The sequence below is a fragment of the Zootoca vivipara genome, chromosome 16 (genome assembly GCF_965207765.1).
Source record: "Zootoca vivipara chromosome 16, rZooViv2.hap1.1, whole genome shotgun sequence".
Classification (NCBI taxonomy): domain Eukaryota; kingdom Metazoa; phylum Chordata; class Lepidosauria; order Squamata; family Lacertidae; genus Zootoca; species Zootoca vivipara.
In genome coordinates this window covers 13,611,649-13,635,858 of record NC_142599.1, presented here as the reverse complement: position 1 = coordinate 13,635,858, position 24,210 = coordinate 13,611,649, and the positions used below count along the sequence as shown (strand labels likewise).

General features: G+C 47.5%; 1 protein-coding gene across 3 annotated transcripts; it reads right to left on the bottom strand.

Moving 5' to 3' along the window:
* Positions 1 to 2,167: 2,167 nt before the first annotated feature.
* On the bottom strand, positions 2,168 to 23,375 carry YDJC (YdjC chitooligosaccharide deacetylase homolog). Of its 3 annotated transcripts, none has more exons than XM_060269911.2 (6): positions 23,271 to 23,375; positions 15,575 to 15,753; positions 11,065 to 11,224; positions 8,724 to 8,823; positions 4,912 to 5,089; positions 2,168 to 3,327 (listed from the first exon to the last, which is right to left on the bottom strand). In XM_060269911.2, the coding sequence occupies exons 2-6, from the start codon at positions 15,736 to 15,738 to the stop codon at positions 2,973 to 2,975; spliced, it is 957 nt and encodes a 318-aa protein (XP_060125894.2). In that variant the 5' UTR covers positions 15,739 to 15,753; positions 23,271 to 23,375; the 3' UTR covers positions 2,168 to 2,972. The 3 variants fall into 3 exon arrangements, with proteins under 3 accessions (XP_060125894.2, XP_060125892.2, XP_060125893.2); XM_060269909.2 differs by lacking the exon at positions 23,271 to 23,375 and adding an exon at positions 18,540 to 18,684; XM_060269910.2 differs by lacking the exon at positions 23,271 to 23,375 and adding an exon at positions 16,583 to 16,727.
* Positions 23,376 to 24,210: the final 835 nt, after the last annotated feature.

Genomic DNA, 24,210 nt, shown 5'->3' with positions numbered 1-24,210 from the left:
AAACAGTGTAGACTGGTCTCTTCTCCTCCCTTCTCGCATCATCTTTGCGATGCAGGGAGGGAAAGAGACCCGGAAAGCTTTGTAATTAGGGCAACAGAAGCAGCTCACCTGAGCTAGCCAAAGGATCTTGGGCTTCCTGCACCTCTGTGATGTCAGGGTAGTTCAGCCAATCACCAGAGGCTTCATCAGCACCAAAGCCCTTAGTTTTGCTGTGGAAGACAAGAGCTTGTAAATTCATGCTGTATGTCTGAATAGTACCTGTTCCTGAGGACGCAAGGACAGAGCATGACTTCACCCAGGTACTGTTTGTGGACTTCCTGGAGGCATGTTGGAGGCTTGACAGGACTTTGGCCTGATTCAGCAGGGCTCTTGATGTTCTGAGACAATACTGAGCTAGATAGACCAACTGTCTGACTGTGTAAGGCAGCTCTCTTTGTCCCAGCAGTGAGATTTACTTCTGAGTGGGCATACGTAGGATTGCAATGTACAATCCTTAGGGCTCCTATGGAAAACCTGTTATCAACTTAGTAGATTCAGTGAGTCCTGGGTTTATGTTCTTTGCCCCCCACTTCCGCCCCAACCTTTCAGCCCAGCAATAATCCACAACCGGGAATGTTGATAAAGAGCAAAGAAATACAAATTTATCGCAACACTGATGATGGAACTGCAGTGGCGACCTCAGCAGAACAACGTGACATGCCTAGTCCGAAGTAATTTTAGTGGGTCAAAAACTATAGTGCCCGTTGCTGGCATCCGTCTGTCTCAAGAGACAATGGAGCCTCGGGGGGGGGGGGCAGCACTGAAGTGACCTCCCCAGGGTGCAAGCCTGGTCAGTGTGTATGGAGGTCTTGGGCTGCCCAGATGACAAGACCCACCCTCTCGGCCTTGTCAATGTGGTCCAAAGGAAAGCAGAGCAATACGCTTGGCGCCAGCTGGGCTGCAAGAGTTGCCAGGAGGAGGCGTTCAAGACACCATCCAACCCTCTCAGGTGCTTCACACTGAATTTGTGTAGGGTTTACTCCGTAGCCTTTTCTTCCTAGATGGGCTACCTTCCCATCTGCCCCTCAATTCCCTCTACAGCATGTGCAGTAACCACCTTCTTGACCCCTTGGACACATCATTGGTTTCATCCATTTGGTCCACCAGAGCCTGTCTTCGCATGCAGGGGGAAGTCACCAACTCGCCTGGATTAACCGGCCAGTCGAAGCTGTCCCTGGGGTGAGGCTGCTGTCACATGCTGACAGCTTCCAGGAGCCGCAGGTGAGAGCTAGGTGTAGGGTGGGGCCCAAAGGTGGACAAACCATGACGTGTCCCCCACCAGAGGCACACCATAAAACCCATGATTGTGCCTAGGAGGTGGCTATTGGGGTAAGTAAGTGGGAAGTAAAGCAGGAGGAGATTGGGGTGTTTCACTGGGAGCCAGACATGACTGACCACACCCTTTCTCCCACTTCCTGTACAGCTGGTTGTCAGCTGACACTAGGGGATCCCACCATCCACATACCCAAGGCAGCCTTTTGGTTCTGTATGGTCCCAAGCATAACTCCAAGGAACAGAACCATGTTAAGCCAAGGATTGATCTGATGGCCATCTCAAGGCCAGAATAGCCTGGATGCAGATGTTTAGTGACTATAGCATGAGCAGTCCTTTTTAAAAAGAAATTGGGGCAGAGGGAGCTAATTTGTTTCCACATTGCCTGCATGTGCTGAAACCTTCATTTAATTTGTGGGTAAACCACAGGGCTACTCATTTTAGAATCGTATGCAACAATGGGCCCCTATGCTCTAGGTCGGTGCAAAGAATGTCTTATCTGTGTATGGCAGCTCCTAACACACACAGCCCTAGATCCGGGGACCCCACCACTCCCCAAGATTGAACCCTTCGGGAATATTTCTGCCATTGTGCCAATAAATCAATTTGTACATTTCATATTCTGTCCGCTATTCTCATGGTGCAAGCAGTGTTTTTCATACACGCCGGCTGACAGCATTCTACGCCAACACAACTGCCCACAACATTCAGCAGCCTGCAAATTTGTTCAACAGCCACATTTCCAAGCTTGTGACAGTGAAGCTACCGTTTTACATCAGGACTCTCATCCCCTTGCCTCTCCAGAAGTGAAATAAATTGTCTAAACTTAAGGACACAGATGCCAATTCCCCATGTATGTGGTCCAGTTCAGCTTTTATTGGTGAGGCAGCTGGCTGACCTTAGTGAAGAGTTACAGGTAGGCAGCCGAGTTGGTCTGACGTAGTCAAAACAAAATTAAAAAAATCCTTCCAGGAGCACCTTAGAGGCCAACTAAGTTTGTCATTGGTATGAGCTTTCGTATCTTGGTATCTGAAGAAGTGTTTTTTACTTAGTGAAGAGTGTTGATTTAAGCTTGTGTTGAGTTCACATGCTCCCTGCTTCGAATCCCCTGGATAATGGACCAGACCGATACCTGTCCAGGCATGGCCAAACTTGGCCCCCCAGCTGCTTTGGGATTACAACTCCCATCATCCCTAGCTAACAGGACCAGTGCTCGGGGATGATGGGAATTGTAGTCCCAAAACAGCTGGAGGGTCAAGTTTGGCCATGCCTGCTGTAGACTAATAGTATGTTGAATCAGATCCCAGCACTCTGGCAGATCCAAATGTGTATTTTTCTATACCAGAGGCCCAACCCACAATGAGAGGCCCATACAGTTTCCTATGCAATCTTTCCTGCTCCTAGAATCATCTGCTCTACCTGCTGGTCCTGTTACTGTCCAAAGTTTCCCTCCATAGGGATATAACTTCTGTTCCCCAGTGCTGTGAAAATGGGGCGCAACCTCTGTCCTGAGCTGCAAAGGGTGGAAGTTCTCCTTGCACAGGGAGCCTCTGTGCCACACCAAGCGGTCAATTTTTTGGGGGAAGGGTGGGTCTTAACTCTGCACCTCACTCAGCGTCATGCTTAGCCTGGCCCAGCCCAGCCAGCAAAAAATTGCAGTGTCACATCCCAAGGTCTTTAAATGCGCAGAGCTGGATGTTCCTTGTTCTGTAGTGGCTCTGCAACTCTGCGTTCTTGAGCGTCTCGAGTTCGTGCAAGCGTTCCCAGGACTGCGAGAAATCGTCGGGTCCCTCGCCGCAGCCCCCAACTGGCGGGACGCTGGGGTACCCTGGATGAGTCATCAGCTCAATGGTTACAGTTCTGGTTTCTTGATCTGAGCCTGACGGCGAGCCAGGAGGAATGGAGGAGTCTTCTTCCGGCAGGTAAGCCGCTGTAGCGTTATCAATGGCCCCCAGGATGTTGGCGATGGACATGTTTTTGCCCATGGTGCTCAGGCCTATATATATATCTGGCCACCTGTGAAAGGAGGAAGATGAGCATTTAATCGCACAAGCAGTGCTGAAGGGACAAGCATTTTCTGCCCCCTGTTTTTTTGACCAATCATGAAATGCAATCTATTTGGAGTGAAAGATTGCCGTGGTGCCGGACCCTCCCTGCTCTGTAACATGCTGCGAGGCTTAAATATCACAATCGGTAGGAAGGGGATTTCATCTTCGGGCTGTCAGTTGATGAATGGAATCTTGGTTAATTGATCACATCAGTTTTACTTGGCTGATTAGTAGCTCACTGATCACGGCTGCAAGACTCCAGTCTCCTGGGATGGCATTGCTGGGGCTACAGTATACATGGGAGTGCCCTCTCACGATGCCAGGGAGAGGGAAAGGTGGAGAACCTGGTGCCTTCCAGATGTTCTGGTCTACAATTCCCATCCTACTTATTATTATACAGCAAGACAGAGCTGTTCCGCCTGGCCTTTGGGCTGGACTCAGCCTGACCCCTGTGTTTTTCTCCCTCATGGCTTGGATTTATGGCCTACTTGAAATGAGGCTGCACTTTAAATTTTAATACTGTATTTTAATCTGTATTTTAATTAATTGTTTTTATGTTTTATTGTGGTTCTGTTGGTGTCAGCCGCCCTGAGCCCGGTTTTTGACTGGGGAGGGCGGGGTATAAATAAAAATTTATTATTATTATTATTCTACAATTAATTGCACATTTATTCAGAATCCAATTAAAACAATTTCATTTAATTAATTCAACAAAACAGATAAACATGATATTGTTGTTGCAGAATCTTACAGAAGGGGAAACGGAATACCTATTTGGGGATGATGTTTGCCATTTGCAATATTTGCAAGAATTTATAATTTTTTTCCTGAATGCTCCCTGGAAGGACAGATCGTGAAGCTGAGGCTCCAATACTTTGGCCACCTCGTCAGAAGAGAATAATCCTTGGAAAAGACCCTGATGTTGGGAAAGATTGAGGGCACTAGGAGAAGGGGACGACAGAGGACGAGATGGTTGGACAGTGTTCTCGAAGCTACGAACATGAGTTTGACCAAACTGTGGGAGGCAGTGCAAGACAGGAGTGCCTGGCGTGCTATGGTCCATGGAGTCACAAAGAGTCGGACACGACTAAACGACTAAACAACAACAATATTTGGGGGGGGGGTCTGTTGTGTAATTAGTCTCTTAACCCTTTCACCCAAACAGAAGGCTCTCTCTGTAAGACACACCAAGCCTTCTAGAGGCACTATTACTATTCTGCTTATGAAATCTTGTGTTTTCAGACACATGACTCTTCTTCCCCAGTCTTCCACCGGATCTCTCTACTAACAGTTATCATTCGAGTTGTTTTAACTTGCTGGCCAGTGACTCTCTCGTCTCCCTGCTCTTATTCCGGCTTGTTTTTAATAATGATTGTCTCTTGCTTTTATAATAATCGTATTTTAGCTATTTTTTAAAAAAATGCTGCCCTATGGCCGTAATAAACGGAAACTCTCTTTAAGGTCACTCGGTGAGCTGGAAACTACGGGAACCGAGAAAAAAAGCCAAGCACTGGCAAAAACCAGAGTTGTTTCCCAAGTGCAGGTTGCTCACCTTATTCTGTGTTTCCTAAACACATCCACCGTGTTTAGGGAGTCCTTCTCCACGCCCAGGTAAAAGGCCATTAAGTGTGGGTCTATCCAATCGCAGCGGGGAAGGTCTGGCTCGATGGGGACTCGGGTATAGGTGATCCCATAATCCTCCAGCACCTGTGCAAATACATTTCTGATCTCTGGAAGAGAAAAGGTTACTAGGAAGTCCTTCTCCAAGGAAGTACAGGCTTTTGAAAAAAAGAGAGAGAGCATATTTTCTTTTGAGTCCAAGTCCATTACTGGCTCTTGCTCCTGGCCAATTCAATCCCCTGGGAAGAATAACTGACTGTGCAACCCCTCTGTAGCTCTGTGAAGGAAATAGGGAACTCCTAACAACTTTCAGCACCCTTAATGAACTACAGCTCCCAGAATTCTCTGGGGGGAAAGCTACGGCTGTTTGTAAACAGCCGTAGCTTTCCCCCCAGAGAATTCTGGGAGCCGTAGTGGTGCCGTCATAGAGAACCAGTGTGGAGCAGTGGTTAGGTAGAGCAGGGTAGTCCAATGCATGGCCCAAGGGCCACATGCAGCCCTCAAGACGGCCCTCGGCAACATTTGGCGCTTTGCCCCCCACCCCCCTCACGCTGCCTTCCCAAAGCCAGGTAAGGAGGTGGTGCTGGGCTCTGGGAAGGAGGATCCGACAGGGTCTGAGAGGCCTCCATCTTCCTTCCCAAAGCCTAGTTAGCGCTTTCTTACTTTAGGGGAAAGGGACGCAGGTGGCGCTGTGGTCTAAACCACAGAGCCTAGGGCTTGCCAATCAGAAGGTCAGCGGTTCGAATCCCCGTGACGGGGTGAGCTCCCGTTGCTCGGTCCCAGCTCCTGCCAACGTAGCAGTTTGAAAGCACGTCAAAATGCAAGTAGATAAATAGGAACCGCTACAGCGGGAAGGTAAACGCCGTTTCCATGTGCTGCTCTGGTTCGCCAGAAGCGGCTTTGTCATGCTGGCCACATGACCTGGAAGCTGTACGCCGGCTCCCTCGGCCAATAACGCGAGATGAGCGCCGCAACCCCAGAGTAGGTCACGACTGGACCTAATGGTCAGGGGTCCTTTTACCTTTACCTAGTTTAGGGAAGGAGGTGGGTGCTTCCTTCCCAAAGCCCTGCCAGCACCCCACAGGAACTGCGGGATGTGTGTGTGTGTGTGTGTGTGTGTGTGACATTTTGGCCTCACTCCCCTCCCTGCATGAAGGCAGTGTGTGGTATGAGAAGTTGGGCCATCTCAAAGGACTACGGCTGCGCAGATTCTGTTAGGCCAGAAATGGAAAGATAGTAGAACTCCGACCAAAGAAGAACGGCAGACAAAATTGATGAACTATATGCTGAGATGGCAAAACTTACAGGAAGAATCAGAAACCAGGAAGAGGTGGTCTTTAATAAAGAATGGGGGAAGTTTATAACTTATTTGAAAAACTATTGTAAACAACTACATACACTGGTAGGATTGACGGAAAAATTGTAGTGTAAATCCGAACTATGGATTGGCAAAGGATTTATAAGAATAGAGTTATGAAAGAGATGCAGAGGGGGAAATCATTAAATTAAGATCCACAATGGGGAGGGAGGGAAGTCAAAGGGGATTATATGTCTTATGTTTTTAATTCGTTTATTATGTAAAATAGAAAATGCAAAAATAAAATTTGTATTAAAAAAGAAAAGTTGGGCCACCCTCAGCTAGAGTGTCGGACTAAGACCTGGAAAACCAGAATTCAAATCCCCACTCAGCCATGAAGCTCACTGGGCGACCTTGGGCCACAATTTCTGCCTCTCAGCCTAACCTACCTCGCAAGGTTGTTGTGGCAAATTAAATGAGGATGGGGAGAACCGTTTATGCCACCGTGATAAGAAGGGGGAGGCTATAAATGCAATAAGATAAATAAATAAAAATATATAAAATGGCGCTTTAACTCTGGGGACTGAATATGGACCTTGCTCAATTTCTCTTAGTTTAAGCCTTTACAAGCTGCCAGGTCACAGTGTTTGGGTATGGAGTATCATTCTGTTTCGTTTTATATAATTTTCATTAAATTTTCTGTTTTACAATTTAAAATACTAATTTTTACAACCTTAAGATATCAAAGGCTTCCCTTCTTCTCTTTCCATGGTTCATTTTACATACCATAAAAGGTAAAGGTAAAAGGACCCCTAACCATTAGGTCCAGTCGCGGACAACTCTGGGGTTGCGGCGCTCATCTTGCTTTATTGACCGAGGGAGCCCGGTGTACAGCTTCCGGGTCATGTGGCCAGCATGACTAAGCTGCTTGCGGCAAACCAGAGCAGCGCATAGAAACGCGTTTACCTTCCTGCCGGAGCGGTGCCTATTTATCTACTTGCACTTTGATGTGCTTTTGAACTGCTAGGTTGGCAGGAGCTGGGACCAAACAACGGGAGCTCACCCCGTCGTCGGGATTCGAACCGCCGACCTTCTGATCAGCAAGCCCTAGGCTCTGTGGTTTAGACCACAGCGCCACCCGCGTCCCTTTTTACATACCATAAATCCCTGCATATTTTACAAAAACTATACCATTCAGTATTCCATTATTGCATCCACCAGAACTTATTTACACTGTTGAATTCATCTTAATGCTGCCACCGCTTTCAGCTGTAGACAATTATTTCCCATATATCCAATAAACGTTTCCCAGTCTTCTTTCAACGTATGTTCTTCTTGTACTTTTATTCTATATCATTTTGTACCATGGCATAACAGCTTGTAATATTCTGAAGGCAGCGCCCGGGGGGGGGGGGTAGGGGTAGGGGTAGGGCAGGAATACAGAGAACCACTGCGGATGAACTGTGGACTTAATGAAAGAGCTGCTTTTGGGATGGGTGTGAGTGACATGGAACTGGAACCAAATCTATTCTTAAACCCGCTTCCCAAACAACGAGACTGCGGCGCTGCTGGGTACTGCGAGAGACAAGCCTGAGACCTCCCTGCTTTCCGATTGTCACCGGAGCACCCGGAGCACCTGCTCTTTGAGCTGGCGAAGCGAGGAAATAGACTCCCGCCAGGCTTAAGGCAACCTTAGCAGCACAGGTAACCTGACCCGAGGCAGCTGCCTGCAAACTGGGATCTCCAGCCCCGGAGAGGTGCGGGAGGCGGGGGGGGGGGGGCGGCTGTGTCCTTAGGGCTAGACTGGAATGGGCCTTGGGTCCAGAAGCCTGTCTATCTGGTCTTTGGGACTCTCTCCCCAGGGCGTGTCTCCTTTCCAAGCCAAAACGCCCTCTCCCCAGACCACAGCCTTTCTTCCCTGTTTCTGCCTGACTAGGGACGCAGGTGGCGCTGTGGTCTAAACCACAGAGCCTCTTGGTTTTGCTGATCGGAAGGTTGGCTGTTCGAATCCCACCAACACCACGGGGTGAATTCCCGTTGCTCTCTCCCAGCTCCTGCCAACCTGGCAGTTCGAAAGCAGGCCAGTGCAAGTAGATAAATAGATACCACTGCGGTGGGAAGGTAAACGGCATTTCAAAGCGCTCTGGTTTCCGTCGCGATGCTCTGTTGCTCCAGAAGCGGTTTAGTCCTGCTGGCCACATGACCTGGAAAGCCTGAAAGCGAGATGAGCGCCACAACCCCATAGTCGCCTTTGACTGGACTTAACCATCCAGGGGTCCTTTTTTTACCTCTGCCTGACTGGAATGTGTCCTGGAACTCGGACCAGGCCTCTTGCTCCCCTGGATGGAGGAGAGAGGGTGCCTGTGGAAAGATGAAAAATCCCGACGTGCGGCCCTCCAGGATGGAAAAGGTCTCTCATCTTTGCCTAAGGTGTGGATTTACCTTACCTGGGAGGACGTGAACATGCTGGTGTCCGTCCATGTGTTGAGGCAGGTGACCTGTGAGCTCACGGAACAAGTCAACCTGCGCGGTTAGTTCGTGTTTCACCTAGGAATGTAAAAGGAAAGGAGGACAAGTGAGGAGAGTTGTCCTGTACTGTATATGAAGAAGACATCCTTCATTTAGGAAAACAAAACAAAACAAAAAACAAGTGAGGATGCAGGGCCAGATGGAGACCTTCAGAGGCCCTAAGCACTGAAAATTTATATAAATAAATAACTTATTTTTCTTATACCCTACCCATCTGACTGGGTTGCCACAGCCACTCCGGGCAGCTTCCAACAAAAATACAGGAACAACAACATCAAACGTTAAAACTTTTACCAAACAGAAAAACGCCTACAGAAAAATTATATAGTTATTTAACTCTTTCAGATTTGCTGGGAAGGCGTTCCACAGCGAGGGCGCCACTACCAAGAAGGCCCTCTGCCTGGTTCCCTGTAATTTCACTTTTCACAGTGAGAGAACCACCAGAAGGCTCTCAGTAGTGGACCTGAGGGTCTGGGCTGAACGATGGGGGTGGAGACGCTCCTTCAGGTATAGAGAGCCCTCACACCTGTAAGTAATTCAAAATAAGAACAATACTAAATAAACTCTTATTTCTTTGAGATTACACAAAACTTCCATGCACGCTGAAATGTGCATGCATGCACATGGTCCACCTATCTCACCATGGTTCAACACCAGGGATCTCCCAAACCTGGCCCACCAGACCTGCCCACTGTCCTGTGAAGGTGTTTTGGGGTAGCCTTCCCCGCCTGCCCCTATACCTGACGTCAGACATAATGTCAGGTGTGGGCAGGTAAGGTCAAAAAAAGCTTAAAGTGGGCTTTAGGTATTAACTTTCTGCCTAAATTTAATGGTGGTCTTGTAAGAATAATAAAAGCATTCTGGGAAATGATATATAATGAGATGAAAAAATGTTTAAATTAACTTTTGCAAAAAAACCAAAAAACCATCAGAGGCTTTTTAATCAGGAAATAGGTAAAAGTAAAGGGATCCCTGACCATTAGGTCCAGTCGTGACCGACTCTGGGGTTGCGCACCCATCTCACATTATTGGCCGAGGGAGCCGGCGTATAGCTTCCAGGTCATGTGGCCAGCATGACAAAGCCGCTTCTGGCAAACCAGAGCAGCACATGGAAACGCTGTTTACCTTCCCGCTGGAGCGGTTCCTATTTATCTACTTGCACTTTGACGTGCTTTCGAACTGCTAGGTTGGCAGGAGCTGGGACCAAGCAACGGGAGCTCACCCCGTCACAGGGATTCAAACCGCCAACCTTCTGATCAGCAAGCCCTAGGCTCAGTGGTTTAACCACAGCACCACCTGGGTCCCAATCAGGAATTATAGGTGCAGATATTCCAAGGGAGCAGAAAAGACTTTATGTATGTGATGACAGCCGCCCAGATGTTATTAGCCCAGAGATGGAAAGAAGATAAAGTTCCTACCAGAGAAGAATGGCAAATCAAATTGTTGGACTATGCCGAAATGGCAAAACTGACCAATAAGCTCAGGAATCAAGAAGACCAGAACTTTAACAAAGAATGGGGAAAAAATTATAATTTATCTTGGAGACCACTGTAAGCAGATGAAAACACTAGCAGGATTACAATAACACTTGTAATGTAAAATAAAAAAATTCCTTCAGTAGCACCTTAAAGACCAACTAATTTTTTATTTTGGTATGAGCTTTCGTGTGCATGCACACTTCGTCAGATACACTGAAACAGAATCAACCAGACCCTTATGTATATTCAGAGGGTGGGGGTGATGGGAATGGGTGGTGGGCTGATGGGAGTGGTAAACCTGTAGATGGCTGTTAACGACTGCTGATGACTGCAATTGGTCCTGGGGGAAAAAAGCAAGGGCTGAGGCGCTAAAGAAAGCTTGATCATGCATAATGAGATAAGAATCCAATGTCTTTATTCATCCCAGGTGGCTCCATGGTTTTAAGCTTGGTAATGAGCTCCAATTCAGCAACTTCTCTTTCCAGTCTGTAATGTAGCAATGTAATGTAGCAATGGAGACAATGGAATGATATGAAATATGGATTATTGGAAAAGATGCAGTAGAAAAGGCTCGGTAATAGGACCCAGGGAGGGGAGGTGGGAAGCCCAGAGATTCGGAGGAATCTGCAAATGTGGAAACGTATGATGGTATTGCTGAAATTTTATACTTGTAAAACCAAATAAAACTATTTCAAATAATAACAATGAGAGTCACATGGTTTCTCCCACAGTCGATACCACCAGGGCTAGCAAGCAAAGCCCTGTATGCGTGTCTTCCTACCTCAGACATGTTCAGGAGACCATCTGCTAACGCTCTCCGGATCCCCATCTTTCCGTGGAAAAATCCTTCTTCGTTGAGCAATGTGGACTTCGCTTTCAACGCCGGGCAAACAGGAGAGCCCTCAGAAAGGTTGGCATGGAGCCCTATTGGAATGTGATACCTGGGGAAGGGTGTATTTTAAAACGCCAGTTAATGTCCAGCTCTCACTAACATACCACGTTCCCTGACTGATGGGTTTGCAGGGAGAGACTTGTGTCGTGTCTTTCAGTGCAGAAGCTCATTAGTTCCTAAACATCCTTGTGAGATGGGTAAGAAATACCTCTGTTTTCTTCAGAGCTACACTTGACACTGAGGTCCAGCGCCGAGGGCCTTCTGGCGGTTCCCTCGTTATGAGAAGCCAAGTTGCAGGGAACCAGGCAGAGGGCCTTCTCAGTAGTGGCACCCGCCCTGTGGAACGCCCTCCCATCAGATGTCAAAGAGAAAAACAGCTACAGTGGTACCCCTACTTACGAATTTAATGCGTTCCGAACGCACATTTGTAAGTCGAAAAAATTTGTAAGTCGAATCCCATAGGAATGCATTGGGAGAAAAAATTCGTAAGTCGAAGCAACCCTATCTAAAAATTCGTAAGTAGAAAAAATCTTATCTAAACCACATCCAAGATGGCGGACGGCGCTCCATTCGTAAGTAGAGTTATTCGTAAGTAGAGGTACCACTGTACCAGATTTTTAGAAGACATCTGAAGGCAGCCCTGTTTAGAGAGGCTTTAATCTTTAATTGATTATTTTATTCTTCTGTTGGAAGCCGCCCAGAGATGGGCAGGGTATAAATAATATATTATTATTATTATTATTATTATTATTATTATTATTATTATTATTATTATTGACACTATACACAGTGCTTCCCTACATTTAAAACTGAGGTTGATCCAGCAAAAAAAAGAAAAGAAACCCCAATGTTTTGGGTTATTTTGGACTTCACAACATTTTCACAGGGAGGCACTGTTTAGTACAGTGATGGCGAACCTATGACACGTGTGTCAGATGTGACACGCAGAGCCCTCACTGCTGGCACGCGCCCCATTGGCCCATGTTGTTGTTGTCCCCCCCCCATTTGTTCTCCCGCTCCTCCTACAGCTTGCCTCCGCTAGAGCTTGTCTCCGCTGTTAAAACCCGGATCCTTTTTTTGTTGTTGTTGCTGGTAGCCAGAGATTGGTTTTTTAACCCTTTCTGTGCTGTTTTTCTAGCGCTTTGGCAGACTATGATTGGGTGTAACAGCGTTTGTTTTTTAACTCGTTCTGTGTTGGGTTTTTTGGCGCTTTGGCAGACTATGATTGGGTGTAACAGCGTTCGGTTTTTTAACCCATTCTGTGCTGGGTTTTTGGGTGCTTTGGCAGACTATGTTGGTGCTGCCTGTTAGTTCCAGGGAAGGTATTATTCGTCATTTATTTCTGTTCTCTTTCCCCCTCCCCCCAAATGCGCAGCAGCCTAGGGGCATCCCCCCAAAAAAGCAAAGCAACTTTTGCACCCTCCAAAAAACCTCCAAAACTTTGATCAGCAGCTCCCCCCCCAAAAAAAAAGCTCAACAACTCTAGGCACTTTGTGATAAATAAGGGTTTTTTGGTTTGGTTAAATAATTAGTTTTTGGTTTATTAAATACAGTTATATATTACAATTATACATTTTTGTTATTTAAACTATCAATATTGTGAAATTATGGTTTTTTTCTCGAAGTGACACACCACCCGAGTTATGCTCAGTTTTTTGGTGAATTTTGACACACCAAGCTCAAAAGGTTGCCCATCACTGGTTTAGTACAAGAGGTGTGATGTTGGAAACACCTGGATATGAACTTGTTGACCCTGGAGAAATCTCCCAATACCTGTGGCTGTTTGTGTACTTTTAAACTTTAAACCTGTAGTGTTGGGGATTAACAGCAGGACCACAACAAAAAGTCAATTACGTGAGGCTTTGTGGTGCAGGATGTGCCCTTAGACTCTGATTGTGTTTTCTCGATTGCCTGGGTGGAGAACAGAGAGGGGCCTGTGAGTGTGAAGAAATCAGCCCACTGTACAAAGGTAAAAAGGTATTGCTCCGCCTATTTTTGACTTTGGCTCCACCCAGCACCGGCCCTGGGAAGGTTGCCTAGGATGGAATGCGGCCCTCCGACTGCAAAAGCTTCCCCATCTTGACGACCACCTGGCCCAGTTTATTTTTTTTATTTTTCAAGATCTGCTATGGGGCCAAATTGGGCGCTTAGCCACCCCTGGTTTAAAGGACAACTCAAGATGAAGGCAGGTTATCATAAGAGGCCTTGCCCTTGGAGAAGAACCAACAGAGTATTTATTTCAAACCAGCCCAGGCTTCTAATTTATGTAATAGGCCAGGGGATGAAGGAAACCCTCCGTAGGTCGCTGATAACTCAGGAATATTTATAGCAGCAAACACCCACGCAGGGACAATCCTTTTAGTCAGCAGAGACGGTTAGAAGGATTAAGATGCTGGCTTTCAATGACTATACTTATCAGAGGAGTAAGCAAAAAAAGTGTGACCCAGATCTGAGCTGCTCTCTTAAACTGAGGCTATGGGACCTACAGGTGCCGAACGCAAGGTTAAGCTCGCATCCACAGTGCGATACCTCGCATGCGTAAGTGCTGGCAGGAATTGTTAATTACTCACGCATAACCTAATTAAGTGTCCAAGGCAGGATCTGCATTATGTTCCCTGGCTCCCTGCATTAGATTCCCAAGGTAGGAAGGACTAAGAGAGGTGTCCGGCGTGCTAGGAAGGAAAACCAGCCTCCCAGAGTGGCTGAGAATAGTGTGCCACTCCAAACGCTCTGACCTGGATTTGAAGAAGCCGTTTCAGACTCCGAGTCACGCGGCGGCCTGGTGGGCCGAACTCAGCAGGGCTTGTAATCAGAAACGGGGCCAGGTGTTTTCTATATTTACAAAAAGTGTGCCGGTAAAGGCCGTCGGCTTCGCAGGCTGCTTTCGAAAAGAGGAGAGCGTCGAAAAGGCCGTGGGCGGCGCTCAAGGTTCCCCCTGCCACGAAAATAGCCCTAAAATAGCCGAGCTTTACTGGCTGTTGTTTTTTTATCGTTATCATCCTCGTTATTCTTACTATTATTTTGGCTTTGCACACATGCGTCTCAAGGCAGCGTACAATAAAAGCAGCTTAAAAATCAGTTTAAGAACAATACAAAAAACCCAACATATTGTTGTAAATTTTATATATATATTAATATTATTGTTCATAAACATGTACATGAATGTACAGGCACATGTCTGAAGCAGCACAGGAAGACAGGCCTGACTGACACCATTTTGACTCTCTCTGACCAGAATCACACACACATTTCCACATGACAATCAACTTGGGAGCCATAATCCTGTAAGCCGGAGGCTCTGCCAACTGGACATTTCCCCATCAATTGTGCCAGACTACTAGCCATCTCATTCACAAGAAGACTCCTCCGAACAAAAGATAGTGATCAACTTTTAGGAAACTGTTAATTTCTCTTTGTGTTTAGGAATTCACACCTGGGAGGGGTGAGAGAAGGACTAGGAGAGGTGTCTAAGGTGCTCACATTTCTACCTTGAACCCTCCCTTTTCGAGAGATATTGATTACGTAGTGGTGATGTAGGAATGATGTATTTTGGGGGTGTTTCTTGGTGATGGGAAAACTGATAAAAGTGGAGGTTCTCTTTTGTTCTGGGTGCCTTCCTTGTTCTCCTTCGTGAGGGGAAGGACCCTGTTGCAACAACAAAAATAAAGGCTTTGCTTCTCAAAATTCTCTGGTTGGTTCTTGTGCACCCCATAAGGGAATAAGAGCAGATTTTTGCTTATTACAACATATATACACACACAGGTACCCATGGCAGAGACCTATTCATTCAACTGGAAAAGCATGTCAGAACATAGTTTCAAAGTGTAGATTGTGAGCGCCTGTCATATCTCAAAAGGGAAGTTATTTCACAGATCAGGAATAGCCCCACAAAAAGCCCTGCACTGAAATTTGCATGTGAAATTTGCATGTGATGTGACGCTCTCTCAGCAGACTGCAGAGTCGTACTGTGTATATAAGCGACAAGGCAGTGATAGGAATCTGCCCTATCCTGAGCCAGACCAATGATCCCTCTAGCTCAGTGTTGTCTGCACTGGCTGGCAGCAGAACTCTAGGCGTTGCCTTTAAGGTAAATCCATTAGCTGGGGCAATCAGAATAAGATCCACTATTTGACTATTGATTCAAAACCCTAAAATGTATTTTATCTAATTGGCTTTGTATTTATATTCTTCGTATATCGCATTGCTGTTTTATTGCTATGGCCGACGGCTAACGCAAATAAAGATTCATTCATTCATTCTTAAGCCTGTTTACTGGGGATTCTGGGATTTGAGCCCAGGACCTGCTCTGCACAAAGTACGGGCTCCACCACCGAGCTAGTGGCCATCCTCGATCTCCCTGCGTGAGAGCAAGAGACAGGAAGCGCAAGGGTGCTCTCACCTCCTCGCCAGTTGTGCCGCATCGGACGCAGCGCTGCCGTTCACCAGGAGGGACACGTTGGACACCCCGCCGGAGAGAAAACACTCCACGATGCCTTGGTTTCTTCTTGGGCAGTAGCCAAAGTCATCTCCTGTGACGATGAGCTTCACTGTGGCTCTGGGCATCCTTAGGAGTCAGCCCTGAAAGTGGGAGAGAGAGAGAGAGAGAGAGAATGCAAGAGGAAGTCTTGAATAAATCACACAAGAATCAAGCCCGCCAGCCAACCAGAGTGCCCTCGAGTGTGGAGGGTTACAGGAAATGTAAGGGCACCTCTGGAGCGGATCGAAGCATGAGTCAGCGATGGCTACAGCTGTTGCCACAGCACAGAAGTGCCGGTTCCATAATTGCTAGTATCACCTACGTTGCTTTGCTCTGCCCATCCTCCCGGGAGGTGTAGAAAGCAAGTTTATTTTGCTATTCGAGGAAGGGAGGAAGGGCGTGTCTGTATGCAAAGTTACTCAACAGGATTAGCCCGGCCTCGCTTTCTCACACACAGCCCTCCCTCCAGATTAAAAGGTCAATGGGTTTAAAACTTCCTGCAATGGGGTGAAAGCAAAGAGGTGCTTCCTGCTAAAAACGAACACATTCACTGGGTGTGGGTGATCATTGCAGAAAGGCAGAGTTAGGCCAAATCCCACTTACATCTAGGATAAAGCAGAGGCCTCCTCTGCCCAGCTCCCACAGGCAGTGTGGTATAGTGGTTGCAGTGTTGGACTAGGACAGGCATAGGCAAACTCTGGCCCTCCAGAGACTTGGGACTACAATTCCCATTGTCCCTAGCTAACAAGACCAGCGATCAGGGATGATGGGAATTGTAGTCCCAAACATCCGGAGGGCCGGAGTTTGCCTATGCCTGGACTAGGACCTGGGAGACCTGAGTTCGAATCCCCACGTGGCCATGAAGCTCATTGAGTGACCTTGGACCAGTGTCTCTCTCTCTCTCTCCCCCCCCCTCTCCACCTAGCTTACCTTACGGGGTTGTCGGAAGCACTGTTAATGGAAAATCTGAGGGCTCCCTTGGACAAAACAAGACTCCAGCCAAAATATCAGAGCAAAACAGCAGCCAGTAGGCTTGGTCTTTATTAAAAGATAGGCTGTCGCGACAGGGCCCCACCTGCAACGAAGTGAAGCAAGATGGAGACCCCGAACAAAAGGGGTCTTCCCTTTTTATGTGCTCCCCATCACCAAGATACACCCCTAACGATACATCACTAACATGTCACTAATACATCATCAGTACATCACAAGAAGGAGGGGTCCAGAGGTAGTAATTTGAGCACCTGGCCAGGTGTTTCTGGCTCCTCCCTTCTACATTCCCCCAGGTCAAAAGGGAAGTTTCACACTCATCAGGAGGGTGATGGTTGTCCATTGACTTGGGCTTGGTCCGAATCCACATTGAGAGGAAAATCCATTGTATACTATAGAAGATGGTCGGCTGTCTGGCACAGCTGGAGGTGGAATTTCATTATTCCGGAGGAGGCTGTGTACGTGTTGTCCCGCTTACCAGATTATGGCCGCTTCTCCTCCCTTTGATACAGTGTAATGTACAGAGTAATAATAAACATGGAATAAAACAGATCTGAGTCGCAGCCGATTCTTTAGAAGTATAGGTATGAAAGAAAGAAAACGGTTTTTCCTCATCGGTAATGGTTCCAGGGGTGACCAACTCCCAAGAGACTGCGATCTACTCACAGAGTTAAAAACTGGCAGTGATCTACCCCCTTTTGGGGGTTCAGGTCAAAGTTGTTGAGTTTTTTTCAGGGAGGAGGTAAAATGTTGAGCTATTTTTAGGGGAGCCACAGTTGTGCAGCTTCTTTGGGGGGAGCCAATGATCTACCAGTGATCTACCACAGACGTCCAGTGATCTACCGGTAGATCACGATCTACCTGTTGGCCATGCCTGGTTTAACCTGTTTAAACACTTTGGGTTGCAGCCAGCTTCAGAAACAATTTTAACATTCAGTCAACACATGAGGTAAGTATAAAAGAGTCCTTATAATAACGCTGTGATGTCCAGCATACAATGGGTAGAGACATAACTGGAATGTAGCAAGCTGTCAAAGTAGATTCCCCTGGTCTGCCCACTGATTGGAGCAGGCACACCAGACATGCTGGTGGAGCCGTTAAAGTAGACTCATCCGGTCTACTCATACAAAGCGTGGGAGCGCGTCTCTCCGGAGGGGCGAGATTTTGGCCAGCCCTTATTTGGGGGGGGGGGCATATGAAGAAAAGAAATGAGGCTACGTGAAGGGGGGGTGCTTGTGGGACTGTGTGGACCTATATTTCATATGTACAAAGACTGGGGGGGGTGTGTTATTTCCTACAACAGCATAAAAACCCAGCGTGCATTCCACAGAATTCGAACCGTAATACAGTAAGGCGCAATATAAGAAAGGAAAGAAGCAATAGAAAAATACAACTAAAAGCCAATAGCTGCCTGGAGAGCTCAGTTGGTTAGAGCATGGTGCTGATAACGTCAAGGTTGCAGGTTCGATCCCCGTACAGGACAACGCCATTCGATCCTGGGGGTTCCTTCTAACTCTGAAAATTCTATGATTCTGTGAAGGTTAAACTTGGACACTCTGCGTACGAGGGCTTCACAGGAGTGGGCAGATGGGTCCTGCGAAATGGAACCAACGTGAAGCTGGAGGGTTGGGGCTTGAGAAGAAGGTCCCGTCCCACAATTAAAAATATTGACTAAAGCTGCCTTAAAACTTCAGCAGTGGAGCAGAGTTTCCCTTTTGCTGCAGTTACTTCCCTTTCCCCTCTCCGGCTTTCAGAATGGCTTAGAGCCCCTTTAACGCTCCTTCTTTCCCAAAGTAGGAAAGTCCGGCATTGCGGTGTGTTTGCCCAGCGTCTAGGGTGAATACAAAGAAGGCACTGAGACTCCTCCGTTCCATTTGCGGAAGGAATGAGCTGTACTTACGGGCATCCTGTTGAATCTGCTCGGGAGGCAGAGAGGAAAGGGACTGGTTTGTCAAGGCCGGCGTGGTTTAACTGCTCAAGAGCATGTTGCCTAAGCTAGAAGGAGACTGTCGAAAGCATATCTCGTAGTCTCGACTTCTGGAGGCGGGGATGGGCGTGGCCTGAGCAAATCTAGGCGCTTCCTTGCACAGTCATCTGGACTCTATAAGGAAGTAGCTAGAGAAGACTTAACCTTAGCCTTCACGGCTGGCTGGGGCTGATGGGAGATGTAGTCCAAAACATCTGGCTTCTAAGCAAGGTTTTCAAAAGGGCTTACAAATAAAAAAGGAAATGGGTTAATGGACTGCTGGGATAGCTCAGTTGGTAGAGCATGGGACTCTTAATCTCAGGGTCAGGAGTTCGAGTCCCACGTTGGGTAGAATATTACTGCATTGCAGTGGGTTGGACTAGATGACCCTCACGGTCCTTCCCAACTCTACAATTTTACCATAGTAAGAGCTTTTGTTAAAAAAAGGTAATAATAATCCAGATTTTAAAAACCAAAAGAGTAAAATGCCAGGGGAGGGTAGTAGCTAAGTGACAGAGCATCTGTTTGGAATGGTTTGTTTATTTATTAAATTTGTATACTGCCCCTACGTCTGCAGATCTCCGGGCAGTTCACAACATAAAATTACAGTATAAGAAAATGCAACATACATAATAAAAATAAAAACAAACCTAAAAATCCCCCCTCCCACAAAATATTTTAAAAGCGCATTGGATGTCAATCTACCAAAGGCCTAGTTAAAGAGGAACGTTTCTGCCTGGCGCCTAAAGGTACATAACGAAGGTGCCAGGCGAACTTCTCTGGGGAGAGCATTCCACAAACAGGGAGCTACTGCAGAAAAGGCAGGCTGTTGTGTTGCCTCCCTCCGGACGTCTTGTGGAGGAGGCACACAAAGAAGGGCCTCAGACAATGTACACAGGGTCTGGATATGTTCATATGGAGAGGGGCGGTCTTTGAGGTCCTGAGCAGTTAAAGCAGGGGTCCCCAGACTACGGCCCGGGGGCCACATACGGCCCCGAGGCTTTTATGTGGCCCCCGGGGACCCCAGCTGCCACCGCCCGCTCTTACCAGCGCGGTGTAGTGCGGCTGCCGACTTCCGACCAGGAAAAGCGACGGAAATAGCTTGTGTGCACGTGCAAGCGTCATTTCCGGTGTACTTCCGGGTCGGAGGAGGCTTCTGCACATGCACACAAGCTATTTCCGGTGCTTTCCAGGTCGGGAGTGTGCCAGAAATAGCCTTTGCGCATGCACATGGGCGCGCACTGCTCCCCCACCCTCTGGCCCACCACGCAATCGGCATGGCGGGCATCCGGCCCGAAGCCGGGTAACTTTGGGGACCCCTGAGTTAAAGGCTTTCTAGCCCTAAACCAATACTTGGGCCCGGAAACTAATTGGTAGCCAGTGCAATTGGGCCAGGATCAGTGTAATATGCTCAAACCTTATTGCCCCGTGAACAACCTGGCAGCCAAATTTTGCACCAGCTGAAGTTTCTGAACCATCTTCAGACGTGTAACACATTGCAGTAATCTAACCTAGGCAAACGTAGGCCCGGGGGGCCAGATCCGGCCCAATCGCCTTCTAAATCCGGCCCGCAGATGGTCCGGGAATCTGCATGTTTTTACATGAGTAGAATGTGTGCTTTTATTTAAAAATGCACCTCTGGGTTATTTGTGGGGCATAGGAATTCGTTCACATACACCTCCAAAATATAGTCCGGCCCCCCACAAGGTCTGAGGGACAGTGGACCAGCCCCCTGCTGGGAAAGTTTGCTGATAGGGGATAAAACTGAACCCTGTGGAACTCCACGGGGCTGAAGCATCACCTTTTGGAAACATCTGTGCAAGTAGAAACAGATTGAGGGCAATTCCCCCCAACCGAGGTTATCATACAGGGCAACCAAAGCAGTTTCTGTGCCAAAACTGGGCCTAAACCCCGATTGGTGCATGCAGAAGGATCAAGGACCTCTACTGTAATGGCATCTTCAGCTAGAGAGAGGACCCTGCCTAAAATCATGGAGAGATGCTGCCAGTCCGTGCAAGCAGTGCTGAGCCAAATGTACCCAGCAAGTCCGAGTCAGTATAAGGCAGTTTCCTATTTTTCTTGCAGCAGGCAAAAAAAAAAATAAAAAAAATTTCCAGGTACTATTTAAAGCCCTAAATCAGGGGGCTGGAAACAAAGACAGCCCTCCCACTTTTTGAAACACACTGTTTCATAATATGAATTCATGGGATAATGAACACAATGAGACAAATTGAGTGACTGGAATGAATAGGATACCATTCAGACCTAGAATGAAAGTGATCACTAATGTGGTTTTTTTTTAAGGTGACTTTTCCCTAAGAAGCTCATGCACTTATGTCAATAGCTCTTTGGACGTGCTAAAATTGGTATGCTATTCTGAAGGAAATCAGCCCTGAGTGCTCACTGGAAGGACAGATCGTGAAGCCGAGGATCCAATACTTTGGCCACCTCATGAGAAGAGAAGACTCCCTGGAAAAGACCCTTATGTTGGGAAAGATTGAGGGCACTAGGAGAAGGGGACGACACAATGAACACAATGAGACAAATTGAGTGACTGGAATGAATAGGATACCATTCAGACCTAGAATGAAAGTGATCACTAATGTGGTTTTTTTTTAAGGTGACTTTTCCCTAAGAAGCTCATGCACTTATGTCAATAGCTCTTTGGACGTGCTAAAATTGGTATGCTATTCTGAAGGAAATCAGCCCTGAGTGCTCACTGGAAGGACAGATCGTGAAGCCGAGGATCCAATACTTTGGCCACCTCATGAGAAGAGAAGACTCCCTGGAAAAGACCCTTATGTTGGGAAAGATTGAGGGCACTAGGAGAAGGGGACGACAGAGGACGAGATGGTTGGACAGTGTCCTCGAAGCTACGAACGTGAGTTTGACCAAACTGCGGGAGGCAGTGGAAGACAGGAGTGCCTGGCGTGCTATGGTCCATGGGGTCACGAAGAGTCGGACACGACTAAACGACTAAACAACAACAACAACTGTTTTCAGTGCTGTCATTTCCCCACCCCCAACAAACACCATGCATTAAAATATGTCCTATCTCAATAAAAAATAACTTTCCAAGTAAAAGCTTTGAATTTGCTTGACTAATAACACGTGAAGCTCCTTAAGTGGGCTTTGTTGATTTGAAATATTCAGCTCCAATTCTTTCCGCTACTGGAAAAGCTTCTGAGATTTACACAGCACATAAAATTCACACGGTGTTAATTTAATTGAACTTTTTGTAAGTTTTATTTACTACATGCAAGTCAAACATCCTAACTCTGGTCTTAATTGATTTAGTTGCAGGGGGCGGGGAATTCTGGAAAATGAACCAGCATCAGTTTTCTCTTTCTGCAAATTGAGGATAATGCTTTTTACCTCTGAGAAACTGGGCTTAGCTCCACAAATGTTTTGCCGTATGTAATATAATCATTTAGTCTTAAGGTATTAACAAAAACCTTATTTTACTGTACCAAAAATCTAACACCGCCTGCGATTTCGCTGGGGCGATTCCAGGCCAGCACAACCAATTTCCTTATCATCATTATCAAAAGACGTTTTATATATTTGTATACAGCTTTTATTCTATCAAGGTGTAATTGTTTTCTAACCATTCTCTCCCCCCCCCCCCCCGCTTTTCGTAGTGGTTCTTATCGCCACCTGTGAGCTACCGTGAGCTGTGAGTCCCATGGGGGGGGCATTGTATAAATGAAGATATGATTAAAAATAACAACCACCAGAAGTTCCGAGGGCAGTTCCCAGCAAGACAAAATAAAAGCAGTTTAAAACCAATTGCAATCTCCCAAGTGATGTGTAATGCCTATCTATACATATAGATCTATAGATCTATAGCGCTCAAGTGTCAAAGCATGACAATTACCTCTCCCAAGTGATAGTAAACAAGGAAAAAGATCAACACCCCTATTTCAGTTCCCCTGCTGGCCCCGATCCTCCTAGGCACTCCTTCTAAGCTCACCGGCCTGCCTCTCCACCCGCAAGTCTTTCCGCACCCAGCAGCATTCATCTGCCCCCAAAAACGCATGGCGCCATCGCAGCTCGAGGAGCTTGCAGCAGGCAAGGAAAGAGGAGATCCCACCCTCTTCCTTTGCCCCTCAAGGCGATCTGATTCAACCTTCCCACCTCCGGACGCCTTGCCTGCTCCATATTCCGCAGCGCTGCAAGCATGGGATGCAAGCCTTTACGTCCCCGGCGCGAATTGCTCCCATCCCAGCCTAATGCAACGGTGCAATCCCGCGCGCTCCAGAGAGAAGGAAGCCCCAGTGTTTGCAGCGGTTTTTCTTTTTCCTTTCCTTTTCTTTGCAGCACCCCAGAAAGGGATCCTGCAAGAAAGCGCCTCTATTTGGCTAGCCCGCCCCGCCCCGCCCGCCCCACAACAGAAGGGCAGGATCTGGAAGCTTGTGTGTGCCCCCTAGATATATATCTAACCTATATTTTTTTTACAAAGGTCCAAGGAAGGGCAAAGGGAGAAGGGCCCGCTGGTCTCCCCCCACCCCCCTGCCCTGCTTGGAGACCCGATTCTCCCACGCAGCGGACCCCACAGGGGACTGCAGAGCTAGGGCGAGACCCCCCCCCCACCGCCACCAGACCCCTAATCGCCGCCCACGTATCCCAGGGCTAAGAGGAAGGGAGATCTCTTGCACCACTCACCCATGGTGGAACAATTGCAGCAACAGCAGCAGCATCCATGACCCGATCCCAGCAAGCAGGAAGCTCTTTGCAACCTGGGAGCGGAAAGAATCGGCTTGGTGGGAGAGGGGGCGGCAGCGCCCCCTGACGGCACAAAGGGGGAACGCGTTGGGATTTAAGGGGGAATTTTTTTTCCCGGGGGGGGGGAGGGTAGAGGAAGGCAGCTCGAATTAGTTTAAGGACCCATCTCCAGCGCACGTTCGGAGCACACATGGCTCCCTCCCCTTCGCCAACCCCCCCCCCAAATAATCCTGGGAACTGTAGTTCGCCCCTGCCAACGTGCTGCAGCTCCCAGCACCCTTAGGTAACTAATCCAAATATTTGCTTACAGTGTGGTATGATGAGAGCCAACTCCTAGGGGCCGAGGTCCTTTCACCCACCCATAAAATATTTGAGGGGGCTGCCCCCCACCCAGTTGATAGGAATTGCCATTCAAATGGTGTGTGTGTGTGTGCAACATCGTGTGATCGGTTATGCGGGGATTACCTGCCCCCCCCCCCAATGTTTTATTCAAGTCGGCACCCCTGCAGTGTGGTGTAGTGGTTAGAGTGTTGGAAGTCAGAGTTCTAGTCCCCATGAAGCCAGCTGGGTGACCTTGGGCCAGGGGAAGGTGAGATATAAATGTACAAAATACAATACAGTGGAACCTCGGTTTATGAACACCTCGGTTTATGAATTTTCAGTTTATGAACGCCGCGGACCCATCTGGAACGGATTAATTCATTTTCCATTACTATCAATGGGAAAGTTCGCTTCAGTTTATGAACGCTTCAGTTTATGAACAGACTTCCGGAACCAATTACACCCATGCTTCAGTTTATGAACATTTCAGTTTAAGTACTCCGCGGACCCGTCTGGAACGGATTAATCCACTTTCCATTACTTTCAATGGGAAAGTTTG

Excerpts from the sequence above, each read along its gene's own strand:
- YDJC (XM_060269911.2), bottom strand. The coding sequence starts at position 15,738 with ATGCCCAGAGCCACAGTGAAGCTCATCGTCACAGGAGATGACTTTGGC. Across the intron at positions 11,225-15,574 it reads GCGGCACAACTGGCGAGGAG|GTATCACATTCCAATAGGGC; the intron begins GTGAGAGCACCC and ends ACCCTTCCCCAG. Across the intron at positions 8,824-11,064 it reads GTCTCCTGAACATGTCTGAG|GTGAAACACGAACTAACCGC; the intron begins GTAGGAAGACAC and ends TTACATTCCTAG.